A 13,042-nucleotide genomic window follows, 5' to 3' on the forward strand; every position below is an offset into this window, starting at 1 on the left:
TTAGAAAAGGCATGTGACTTTGTGAATTGGGATTTGTTTATGTATATGTTTAGGAGGTGTGGTTTCAGGGGAGAAGTGGTATAGCTGGATAACTCAATATATATCTGCAGTCCGCTTTTTAGTCTTGGTGAACGGCTTTCCCCTGGCTTTTTTGATAGCTCACCTGGATTATGATAGGGGAATCTGTTGTCTTCCCTTGCTGTTTGTTATCATAATGAAGGTTCTTAGTAGAATGATTACAGCCGCATCTTTAGGTCTTCTTGGTGAGGATGTGGACTGAGGAGATTTTACTCATCTCAGATTTGTTATTTGCAAGTGACACATTGTTTTTTTGTGAGGAAAATCCTGATCACTTGCTCTTCTTGTGATTCTTATTTCTTTGTTTCAAAGCTGTCTCATGTAACCATGTTTGAAGATTAAGTTGGCTGAGTCTAGCTTACTTTCAATTGGCAATGTGGATGATGTTGGCAGCCAAGTCGGTATCCTGGGATATTAGGTTTCCTCATTGCTGATGATGTACTTGGGCCTACCATTGGGAAATCATTTTAAGGCCAAGATGATTGGCTAATAGAAGATGTTGTATTTATTGAGTACTGTCAAAAGACTTTTTTCTCTCCGTACACTTTCTCTCCTGTGATGGTTAGTGTTTTTCAGTTTCTTTAGTTGGGGTAGTTAACGACGGTTCTCACGGCGGTGCTTAGTTTAGGTTCTTGTTATACGCTATGCAGTGGTGTAAGGAGGTTGTGATTGATTCAAAATGCTTTACTCTCGTAAAGGAGGGGGGTAGGGTGGTTATCACAGAAAAAACTTGGAGGATGGTGGCAAAGATAGCTCTGGGTCCATTAGCGGTGTAGTGGTTGGCAAAGGCCATGGCGGTCTGTTCAAAGGAAGAACAAAAGGAATTTTATACCTCAAAAAGGGAAGGCAGCAGTAGTTTCATTGCTCAACGGTGTTTAAATTCGAGAGGTCGTTATCTGGCAGTGGTAGAGTATGGAGTTGGTGGGAGGAGGAACTTCATATTCATACCAGAGGAAGAGGGAAGTGGGTGGATTAAGATGGGGGAGGTGCTGTGGGATTTTGTTGATGAAAGGAGAAAAGTGCAAACTGAGGACAGTAGGAAGAAGACGATAGGCAAGCAGTGGTTGGTGCAGTCACAGCCTTTGTCCTACAAGGAGGCACTGATGGTGGAGCAGCCGAAGGAGCAGCGTACTGAAAATGAAGAAGGTATGGTGTTGGGTCAGGTCCCTGACAGAGAGACGTGCCTGGTCCAGGGGCAGAGTAGTAGCAGACAGCTAGGTGGCGTGTCTGATGGGGAAACGTTGAAGTTGTTGTGGGAAGCAAAAACGCAGATTTTAGACTTACATAGGAAAATAGAGTGCTTATTAAAGAAAGAAATGGGGCAGGCTTATTTTTGGCCGGATCTGGGCCTGGAGGGGGAGGAAGCTAGGGCCACGAGGCCTTTTCATCTGGGCAGAAAGGGGCCCACAGGTAAAGGCCCGCTCAGGAAGCCGTATGACCCGGCCTCATCTCACGATCTGATACCTCAAAAAACCTGGCGGATTCGAAACCCGAGACCCGACCCATATACATCGGCAGAACAGAAGTCTACGTCGACCCAAACTCAGGCTGAACAGATAACGACGACGAAAGTTTTGCCGGCATCACAGACATCGCCGGCGAGAAGGGTGGAGCAGATTTTACCGCATCGTGTGGAGGAAAAAGAGGAGATTCAGCCTCCGACGGTTCTTTTCCCAGATATTTACGCACAGAACTTACCGATAGGTAGTATGGTGGAGTATTTCGCTCAAACGGAGTTGCATGGCTCAGAGGGAGAACACCTGGACCTTCTCTTAGAACACGGATTCGAACGGGATGAAGAGAACTTGGAGGAAATCGAAAAACAGCATATCCCGAGAGCTTTCCCACTTGCTGTTGGGGGACAGAACAGTTCGGAGATCCTAAGGGAGGATCCTACGGCTCAAAGTGATGAAATAATAATGGTCCCTGACTCTCAAGAATTAAATCAGCCGATGACCTTAAGGGAGATTCCTGGTATTTCATCTGAAACCACCTCAGATGGAGTGGAGATAATGAACACAATGGTGGAATGGGAAGGCCATAATCAGTGTGAAGGGTAGGGGGACAAGAGTCCATTTCCTTTAGACTGTCTTCTACCAAATGAGTGTGAGATGTCGGATTGGGTATTCAACAAGGTTAAAGACATTCAACAGATAGTGGGTATGAAGTGTGTAGGCTATGAAGAACAGTTTTTGGCTCTTCTCACGGCCATAGAGGTGGGCCATTCGCATTCTAAAAATAAAGGAGCCAAGAAACGAAGGGAGCTTAAGAGATTGGATTGGTCCTTGAACGAGGGTAGTTCAAGCCGCGATAGGGTCAAAGGGAAGGGTACGTTTGTTTCTTTATGAAGCCAAAAATAGTCTCGTGGAATGTTCAGGGGCTAAATGAGAATAATAAGTGCTCTCGCATAAAAAACTTGCTACGAGAATGGCGGGTGGATATTGTATGTCTACAAGAGACCAAGCTGAAACTGGTAACCAGAAAAATAGTGAGAAGTGTATGGCATTGCCCATACGTGGACTGGGTTTATTTGGCTTCGAATGGGGCTTCGGGGGGTATTCTTGTGATGTGGGACAAAAGGGTGATGATGAAGAGGGAGGAGTTCATAGGGGAATATACGGTGGCCGTCTCTCTTAAGATGGTGGAAGATAACTTTTTGTGGGCTTTTGCAGGAATTTATGGACCGAATGTTGATACCATCAGACATCAACTTTGGGAAGAAATTGCGGGGGTACACAGTTGGTGGGATCTCCCGTGGTGCATAGGAGGGGACTTTAACATCACAAGGTTCCCAAGTGAAAGATCAGGGGATAGTCGTATACGTCCAGCCATGACAGAGTTTTCTGATTGCATCTTTGAGTTGAATTTGGTGGACTTACCACTTATCGGTGGCCCATTTACTTGGTCCAATAGTCAGACATGGTCACAGTTGGATAGATTCTTAATATCGCCAGAATGGGAATGTCAGTATCCAGAGGTTTGTCAAAGAAGATTGCCGCGTCTATACTCAGATCACTTTCCAATTCTACTGGATGGCGGAGGCATTCAAAGTGGGCGTAGGTACTTCAAGTTTGAAAACATGTGGCTTAAAAGCGAGGGTTTTGTGGATAGGGTAAGGAGCTGGTGGTCCTCGTATCAGTTTAATGGCACTCCCTCTCATATACTTGCAGGCAAACTAAAGGCTTTAAAGGAAGATTTAAAACTTTGGAATTCCCAATCTTTTGGGGATCTAGGGGAGCAAAAGAAAGTCATGATGGGAGAATTGCAGGGTCTTGATAGGATCAATGAAGGTCGAGCTCTCACCGTAGAGGAAAGATCAAGAAAGGCAGAATTGACTTCAGAGCTGGAAAGGGTATTATCTTGTGAAGAAATCTCTTGGCGACAAAAATCAAGAGCTTTGTGGTTGAAAGAAGGGGATAGAAGTACGAAATTTTTCCATAGAGTGGCAAACTCTCATAGGAGGAATAATACCATTGAGATGCTGAATATAAATGGTAGAGAGTGTACTGAGGCCCCTGTGATACGGGAACACGTGCTGAATTTCTATGAACAATTATTTACAGAAAGGGAGGGATGGAGGCCTAGAGTGGATAGTCTTGTTTTTGATTCCATTGAGCCGCAGACAGCAGCAAGGTTGGAAAGAGCGTTCGAGGAAGAGGAGATATACGAAGTGATCAGACGAATGGGGAAAGACAAAGCGCCAGGACCAGACGGTTTTTCGATGGGGTTCTTCTACACTTGTTGGGAGGTGATAAAAGAGGATTTGTTGAATGTCTTCCAGGAATTATTCTCGTCTGGGAAATTTCAGAAAAGTTTGAATACGACTTTTATTGCATTAATTCCGAAGAAGACCGAGGTTGTGGAAGTGAAGGATTATAGGCCCGTTAGCCTCATTAACGGGGTCTATAAAATTATTTCAAAGGTACTAGCAAACAGGTTGGGAGAGTCCATTGGTAAGATAATCTCAAAGCCACAAAATGCCTTTGTTAGGGGTCGTCAAATTCTGGATTCGGTTTTAATAGCCAATGAATGCTTGGATAGTAGATTAAAATCCGGTATGGCAGGGATTATTTGTAAATTAGACATGGAAAAGGCATATGATCATGTAAATTGGGACTTTCTTATCTATCTATTGAGGAGGTGTGGATTTGGGGAAAAATGGTGTAGGTGGATTAGATGGTGCATTTCAACAGCAAGATTCTCAATTTTGATTAATGGCAGTCCAGAAGGTTTTTTTAACAGCTCGAGAGGTCTAAGACAAGGGGATCCGCTATCCCCACTCCTCTTTGTTATCATCATGGAAGCCCTGAGTAGGATGTTAATGGCTCTAGTTAACAATGGTTTGTTGGCTGGTTTTTCTGTGGGTGATCTGAATAGGGGCATTATCTCAATCTCTCATTTACTCTTTCCTGATGATACTTTAATTTTCTGTGAGGCTGATCAAGAACAACTTAGAACTCTGAAAGCGTTGCTGTTATGCTTTGAAGCAGCATCAGGTTTGAGAGTAAATTTTGATAAATCAGAATTAGTACCAGTTGGGAATGTGAGTAGATCTCGACAGTTGGCTAACACGTTGGGGTGTAAGGTAGCCACTCTTCCTATGACATATTTGGGTTTACCGTTGGGGGCGGCTTCACGAGCCATAGCTATATGGGATACAGTTATTGAGAAAATAGAGAGAAGATTGGCTGGATGGAAGAGACTGTACTTGTCGAAAGGAGGCCGGGTGACCTTGATAAAGAGTACTCTTTCTAACTTATCCACTTATTTTCTGTCTTTGTTTACAATTCCAGCTTCGGTGGCGGCAAGGATTGAAAAACTGTATCGCGATTTCCTTTGGAGTGGTTTGGGGGATGAATTCAAGTTTCACCTAATTAAATGGGACATGGTTTGCAGACCAATTTCTTCAGGAGGATTGGGGATAAAGAACTTGAGAAAATTCAATCGGGCTCTTCTAGGGAAATGGTTTTGGAGATATAATATGGAGCCGGAAGCTTTATGGAAAGTAGTAGTTCACAGTAAATATGGCAGCCTATGGGGGGGATGGTGTACTAGAGAGGGGAATGGATCGTATGGAGTGGGGATTTGGAAGCAAATAAGAAGGGGATGGAGTTTGTTTGCCAACCATACTAAACTTTTGGTGGGGGAAGACACACGTATAAGTTTTTGGAGGGACATTTGGTGTGGGGAGGAGGCATTGAAGGACGCTTTTCCTTGTGTATATCAAGTGGCTTGTGACCAAGAAGCTTCGGTCGCGGACCTTTTGGTTCGCTCAGGGGACCATGTTCACTGGAACGTCACTTTTTATAGAGCAGCACATGATTGGGAAGTAAACAGTTTTGCAGATTTTTTCAACCTAGTGTACTCTATGAAGCCGAATGGATTGCATGAAGATAAGCTGTGGTGGAAATATACGGGTAAGGGTATTTTCTCGGTTTGCTCTTATTATAAGGCCCTTACAGCTATACCGAATGCTCCGTTTCCATGGAGAAGATTGTGGAGGAATAGAGCACCGCCCAAATCACTGTTCTTCATTTAGACAGCAGCCCTGGGTAAGATTCTGACTACCGATAATCTGTGGAAGCGGCGGGTAATCATTACTGATTGGTGTTGTATGTGTAAGAGAGCTGGTGAGTCAGTGAATCATCTCCTGCTACATTGTGAGACAGCTAGAGCTGTGTGGTGTGAAGTATTCCGTCGTGTAGGGTTAAACTGGGTGATGCCGAAGTCAGTAGTTGAATTATTAGCCAGTTGGGCGATGCCGGGGGGAGATCTACATATCAAAACTGTGTGGAAGATGGTACCTATCTGCATTATGTGGTGCATTTGGCAAGAGCGAAATGAACGAACTTTTGAAGACAAGGAGAGGACAACGGAGGAGCTTTGTATCTTTTTTTTCAGCACTTTATTTCTGTGGTCGCTAGCTATAGACTTTAATGGCCTAAATGTACATGAGTTTCTAGTGACTACCGTAGCTACCTAGATAGATCTTACCTCTTGTATACCATCTTGTGTACTTGGGCTATGCCTATTATTATTAATACTACTGTTTACTTATAAAAAAAAAAAGAGTACTTGTTAATAAAAAAGAAAGAATTTTTATTTATTGAGGGGAGGTTCATACATTGTTGCTTTGGGCTTCTTCCATTGTTTTGAATGGAATGAGTTTTAATGACTTTTACACTACTTTTCGTATCACATAGTTTGTAAGTAGGCTCTCTTTTGTATACTCCATGTGTACCCGGTCTTTGCCTAATTACGTGGATTAATAAAATCTTTCTTACTTATAAAAAAAAATTATTGAGGGGAGGTAGGGTATATTTTAAATCAAAAGGCACTCTCTCAAGCATTGCTAATCATGTTGAAGAGCTTCGAGGTAATGAGGCTGTAGAGGGTGAGATGAAATTCCTACAATTTCTATAGGCGGTCGGGTATTAGAAGATTGGTCACTTTAAATAGAGCTTTAGGGAAGTGGCTCTAGCGCCATGTCAATGATAGTGCTGTGATAGAGATGAGTTATCATAGCTATAGGGGTGGCTGGTGCTCAAATGAAGTGATTGGGAGTTATGGGACAGGTTTGTGAAAAAACATCTGAAGAGATTTGATGAGTTTCCAAGTACATGACATATGACGTGTAAATGAAAAACGACTGATAAAGTTTTGGGATGATCTATCGTGCAGCGACCAGCCTCTTGAAGGGGCTTTCCTGGACCAGTACAACACTGCTAGGGAGAAGAATGCATCAGTAGCAGACAAAATTTCTAATGGAAATCTTCAATATGAAGTGGAGTTTGTTTCTGCAGCTCAGGACTAGGAGTTCAACCCCTTCACCTCCTTTGTTTGGCTATATTCTCTGCAATTGAAATTAGGTGGGGTGGATAAAATGCACTGGAGCATATCGAAGAGAGGGGCATTTCAAATGAAGTCCTTTTTTTAATGCACTAGCCCTTCACGACAACTGTACTTTTCCATAGAAGATCATTTGAAGGAGCAAGGTTCCTTTGAAAGACACCTGCTTTGTTTGAAAGGCTGCACTTGGGAAGATCCTTACTTTGGACAATCTAGGCTACCTATCGTGGTGGTAGAATGGTGTTGCATGTTTAAGCGGGGTGGAAAGTTGGTGGATCATCTGTTACTTCATTGTGACGTACCTTGGACTTTATGTCAAGCTGTTCTCATCTTGTTTAGGCTTAGTTGGGTGATGCTTAGAGGAGTGGTAGACCTTTAGGCATGCTGGAAGGGATGGTTAGTGAGCCATTGTAGAGAGAGCTTGTGGAAGATGATCATAAGTTACTTAACGTGGTGTCCATGGAGGGAAGTAAATGACTGCAGTTTTGAAGCGCTACAAGAAATATTGAAGACCTAAGGCATTCTTTTTCTATAGGCTAAACCTGTGTATGGCGAACAGCCTATGTCTGTCTAGCTTTACTTCCCAGGACTTTTATGCTCTATTCTCTCTTAGGTGTATTGGGCATATACCTCCCGTGAAATTCAATTATGTCTCTCACTTCTCTTGATCGTCAACAAATGTCCTTTTTTATATGTAAAAGATTTTATTCATACTGGAAAAATAGGCATAGCCCAAGTACACTTGATCATTAACAAAAGTATCTGTACTTGAAAAATATGTTTGAGACCTTCCAGTCAACAAGGCTTTTATGGCAACTTGGAAATCATTAGTCAAACTTACTTGGGAAGCAACTACTCGCTTCTGGCAAAGCTTCTAGAACACTAAGCGATACACACGGAGTTCTGTAAATTGTAATGAAACCTAGATAGGCCAACAAAGAAAGAAGTCAAACAGCTCTTAGATCCTTAAAACAACTTTGTAAGGCAAGAAGGGATGGAAGATGGTCTCCTGCCTAAAGTTTCTAGGATAATAGACTATGCTGTCTGTTCAGTATAAAAGGAGAGCAATAAAGCATGGTAGCATCATCAAACAGCAGATATCTGACTTTGCGTAGTTGCAAAATATAAATTTTAAAATACAAATTATTGGACATGAATTTTCCAGATCGAAATTATGGATCGTAATCAGTCTCATCGTGGTTTTTATTCCTTAGAATGCATTGCGGCAGCAAAGATATGTACGAGAAGTTACAATACAGTACAACCTCTGCAATGAGCCTTGGTACACTTAAAATCTCTCTCTCTCTCTCTCACACGCGCACACATCTATTTTTTTTTGTCATGAATTTATTGGAGATGCACATGGGGAATGCAGATATTTATGTTCTTGAAACTTGTATGTTGTTGGTGTTCTGGGAAAGGTGGAGCTATGTAGCCTTGTTTTTAACAAACATATGCATTTGCACACACACACACACACAAATATATCCATTGAAATTATTATCTATTCTATAACTGTGCTTTTGATGATTTACCTTATCCATGTAGCACTAGGCCCGGGGTTGAATCGGATAAAAGACGTGTTTGTATGGTGTAAAAAAAATTGTGCTTGTGTCAGTGTGTGTGTGTGTATCTGCATGTGCTTTTTGTTGTTTTTCTTTTGTGAAGATCCCCCATAATTTTAGAAAACCGATTAGAAGTTTATCTTTTAAAGTTTTTTTTATAAGGTACTTAGAAAAGTTACTTCCTGCCGCCCAAAGGGGGGGGGGGGGGGGATGTATTGGGAGTAGGAGCCCATTCCTTTGCAGAGCATCTAGCATCTAGGTTCCATTAAAGAAAATACAGAGTACCTTGGTTTAAATATATTGTTGTGACCCATTTTCTTCCTATGTTTATAAAGCATATTTCATCACCTGTCTTGATGTTGAAAATTTGGATGTATTAAAATCATGAGAAATTGATTCTCATATATGAACTACTGTTGTTCATAGATGAGTATCAATTTCTCATGTTTGAAATGATGTATACTTTCCTAGTTATTGGGGAATTTCCAACTCTAATCTTTCCGATATTATTCAACTAGGACCATCTCACAAGTTTGGGTGTTTGACTAGAATTTAATATTTCTAACATGGCAATATGATAAACAGAAAAAGAAATAAGCAAAACAAATATGGATGTTGTTTGCTTAGCCATGGATCAATCTTAAAACAAATAGGTACTAAATAAGAATATTTCATTTCACTCAGGTTGTTAGATCCTGAACTTCTATGATTTTAGGAATTTTCAACAAAATATGGATGTTCTTTGCTTCTACCTAATTGAGATTTTTTTTTTCCTTGTACGTCTTCTGTACTTGGGACGCTCCTCTCTATGCTTGTTATAAGATTGAAGTACTTGACAATATATATATGTATATACTTCACATTTTTAAGTCCAGTTGCTTTTTAATCCGCTCTCACATGCAGTTATGTTTCATATCATCCTAGAAGCTGGTTTGATATTACTATTAAGAAAATTCTATATATTACACCTTCATCCCATTCTTATCCCACTATGATGAGGTGGCACTACCCAATGTACCCATCAACCTTTGAATTATTTTTAAACAGAGGTCAAGAGATGATCCAAGGGTGATGGAAAGTGCCACAATTATAAAGTGGGATGAAAGTAGGATAGGAGTATAGTATATATCAATGCTCTTGATATTAATGTGGTATTTATTAAAAGTTTGTTAATGCATTTTTCTCTTATATCCCCACTTCAATATTTGTGTCCACTGCTATTCTTCTTTCAATATCAATAAAATTTTTACCTATAAAATAAATTTGTGTCCACTGGAATTCTCAAGTAAAAATGCATGTCCAGTCTGGGTGTACATGACTTCATCTGCGTTGTTGGTGGCTATGATTTATCTGCTTTTCAGTGTTGTTAATGCAATAGATGTTTTGTTCAGCCACACTTAATAACGTCAATCGCAGGGACAAGGAAACTAAATTTGTGTTTCGAGAATATAGTCTACATTCACCTGCTCATATTTTTAAGCCCCTTAATTCTTAAATGATTGCTACTCTAATCATATATGTTTTTGTGATGTCTTCAGGATTAAGTACAGTATAAGCATTGTTGCTGACAAGGGTCTGAAAAAACCCCTCTATACATCTGCACGATTGAAGAAAGGAGAAGTTTTGTATTTAGAAACACATTCACGCAGGTATTCTTAATAAATGCTTACCCAGATGGCTGTGGCTGGGAGTAAAGTCACCTAAAATTCCTAGTCCAGGGATGAGTCCGTGAGGCCCCATGAATACTGAGAAGAAACAGAAAAACTAAGCTCTTCCCCTCCCCCCCCCCCCCCCCCCCCCCCCCCAAACACCTTATCATTGCAAATAACAACCAGGCTTCCTTCAGAACAAAAGGCTGTACTTGTTACCTTCTTTGACATCAATGGGAAGAGTCTTTAATCCTTTTTTTTAAAAAATCATCTCCATTTTCCCTCATCCTTTCCTGTATCTTATAATTTTCTCACTTTGAAACCTTTTGATAAAACTCCTCTCACATATAAAAAACTTCCTTTGAAACTTATGTTACCTCCTATCACTCTTGCCATCATGCTTTTACAGATGCATCACACATGGCACACGACTTGTGCTATTTTTCCCAATCAAAAACTAATAAACATTGTAATAAAAAATTTTAGTAGTTAGGTATGATCCTTAAGCTTTCATTTTTTGTAAGTTTTATTTTTTTATTTTATTTTTTTCTATTTGAAAGAAAAAAGATTAAAAATATAAAGTTTTGATACATGTTTTTATATTCAAAAGCATTTGATAAATTGAGGAAAAAGATACCCTTGTCAAGTTTTATTTTTACATAATTGGGTGCATTTAGTTGAATTTAATATAGTTAGTCAAAATCATGCTTCAATTTGTGGACTTTGTGTAAAAAAAAAATTTGTATGTGCATGAACTTGTATTACAATTTTTAGCGTGAACAGTTCCATGCAAGGCATTCTTTTTGTGTAGGAAGTTGACAATTTTAATCATATGTCAATTGCTACAAAATATATATTCTATTAAATTTCATTTAGAATAATATGTGGCCCCTAGGGAGAAATCTTGGTTTCATTCCTATCTTGGGTTATTCTACCGGATGGATTTTTTCAGGTACCAATCATTGTTTTTCAATGTTAGTGGCATTCATCGCATCCAAATTCAACTCTTTATCCTTAATATTTACCCCATTTAACATGTTGAACCTGAATGTGAAAGTATGCCAATGAGACAAAAAACCTATCATTGAATTTGAAAATAGTAATTGAAATTCAAAGAAATTAATGAAGTAGAATGCTTTAATTATTGGGGATACCCATCCGGCTGGAAGTTTCTTTGAAAATGTCTATGTTACCTACTCTGTTCCCATAGTCAGAAAAGGTTATTACTTCTGTTGTTTGCCTTTGTACTTTTTTATAATTATGCAGACACATTTCTGAAATTTTGACTTTTGAGGTGCTGGAGGCTTAAATTCTACGTGGTGATTGTCATGCATTTCTTTTTTTATGAGTGACTATCATGTATTTTCTTATCTTTTTGAGTTCATATCTGAAGGTATGAGCTTTGTTTCACTGGAGAAAGAGTGGTCAAAGCTATGGCGGCATCTCAGGTACATGACATGGAGACAGAGAAGTCTCAGAATCATCACTCGCATGCCGCAAATGGTGAAAGAAGTGACTATGATAACATGGCGATTGATGTGTTTAGATGGTCTCGTTGTAAGAAGCCTCTTCCCCAGAAAGTCATGCGATCGGTTGGGATCCCACTTCCCCTTGAATATTTGGAGGTACTTTTCAATCGATTTGTCCATTTGGACTTCCCTGCTATATTTTTTAGAAATTTGTTGAAATGTCTGATTTCAGATAATAATCTGCCGTTTCATAAACCCCTTCTTTGACTATTTATCTCATTTTTGTATAAACATGAACATTTGTGGTTTCACATTCTTGTTAGGGGCCACTTCCAGTGAATTGGTGTACAATATTTTTGCATCTTTCTAATAATTCAGTGACAATGTCAAGAAATGTGGAAGATATAGCTAGGGTGGTCATTTTCTTTTTTTTATCTAAATTATATGTAATAGAACACGTATATATGTGTGTGTATATATATATATATATATTTTATAAGTAGAACATTTATATTTTTTCGTATATATTAGTCAAGTCTTCTGCTTAAATAGGTATTGGAGGAAAATCTTGGATGGGAAGATGTGCAGTGGTCACAAACAGGCGTTTGGATTGCTGGAAAAGAATACACACTTGCTCGGGTGCATTTTCTGTCAATGAATTAGTTAAGTCCTCTTAATGTTTGCCGTCACAATGTATTTAGAACTATATAATCCCGATCTGATGCGTTGAACGAGTTTGTTATTCGTATTTGATGCAAGTTTTGACTTATGAAAATGCTTATTATATTTATTAATTTAAACTTTTGGATGTATATGGGTAAACCTGGTTTCTAAGAACATATATTGGGCAATGATGGTATTTGGAGATGATGGTATTTGGCACCCCTTTTACAATGGGGTTGCAGCTTGTCGAATCATCATTTTCGTTCCTTCCCAATTCTATAGAGCCCTTTTGCACCAGTCAGAGCTTGGACTCATCAAAACTCGGGGCTAATTTTCATCTCATCTTATTAAGCAACCATTCTTTTAAGCAACCAAAACAACTTATTAACAAAAAATAAATTATCTCGTCTCGTCTCGTCTCATCTCATATAATCATTATAATTTTTTCAAATTTTTATACAAAATATAATATAAACAATTCAACCTTTCCAAATCCTCAGATAATATTAAAAAATTATATTATAATAACATTTTATTCAACTTTTAACAAAACATCTCATTTCTTCTTATCTCAATTATATAACCAAACAAAACCTCAGTAACATCCTACAAATAATATGGAAAAATAAAATATAAGCTTATTATATTTTATACTTATAAAATAATAAAATAAAACTTATCAGGGTACGCTGATAAAAAGCTTGTATGCCGTGGCTAGGCAAGCCATGTTGGTAACGATATATACTTGCATAACCTAGATTTATCTGCA

General features: G+C 39.2%; 1 protein-coding gene across 7 annotated transcripts in view; it reads left to right on the forward strand.

Annotated features, from left to right (window-relative positions):
* Positions 1-12,432, forward strand: part of LOC122297520 (zinc finger CCCH domain-containing protein 13-like) — a 35,133-nt gene extending 22,701 nt beyond the window's left edge. For all 7 annotated transcript variants that reach the window (XM_043107607.1, XM_043107603.1, XM_043107604.1 and 4 more), the window contains 4 exons: positions 8,142-8,209; positions 10,031-10,141; positions 11,535-11,766; positions 12,163-12,432. In XM_043107607.1, coding sequence (XP_042963541.1) covers positions 8,142-8,209; positions 10,031-10,141; positions 11,535-11,766; positions 12,163-12,273 — 522 coding nt within the window. In that variant the 3' untranslated portion in view covers positions 12,274-12,432. The remainder of the gene's footprint in view (positions 1-8,141; positions 8,210-10,030; positions 10,142-11,534; positions 11,767-12,162) is intronic.
* The last annotated feature ends 610 nt before the right edge of the window (positions 12,433-13,042 follow it).

Source organism: Carya illinoinensis, chromosome 15 (genome assembly GCF_018687715.1).
Source record: "Carya illinoinensis cultivar Pawnee chromosome 15, C.illinoinensisPawnee_v1, whole genome shotgun sequence".
Classification (NCBI taxonomy): Eukaryota; Viridiplantae; Streptophyta; class Magnoliopsida; order Fagales; family Juglandaceae; genus Carya; species Carya illinoinensis.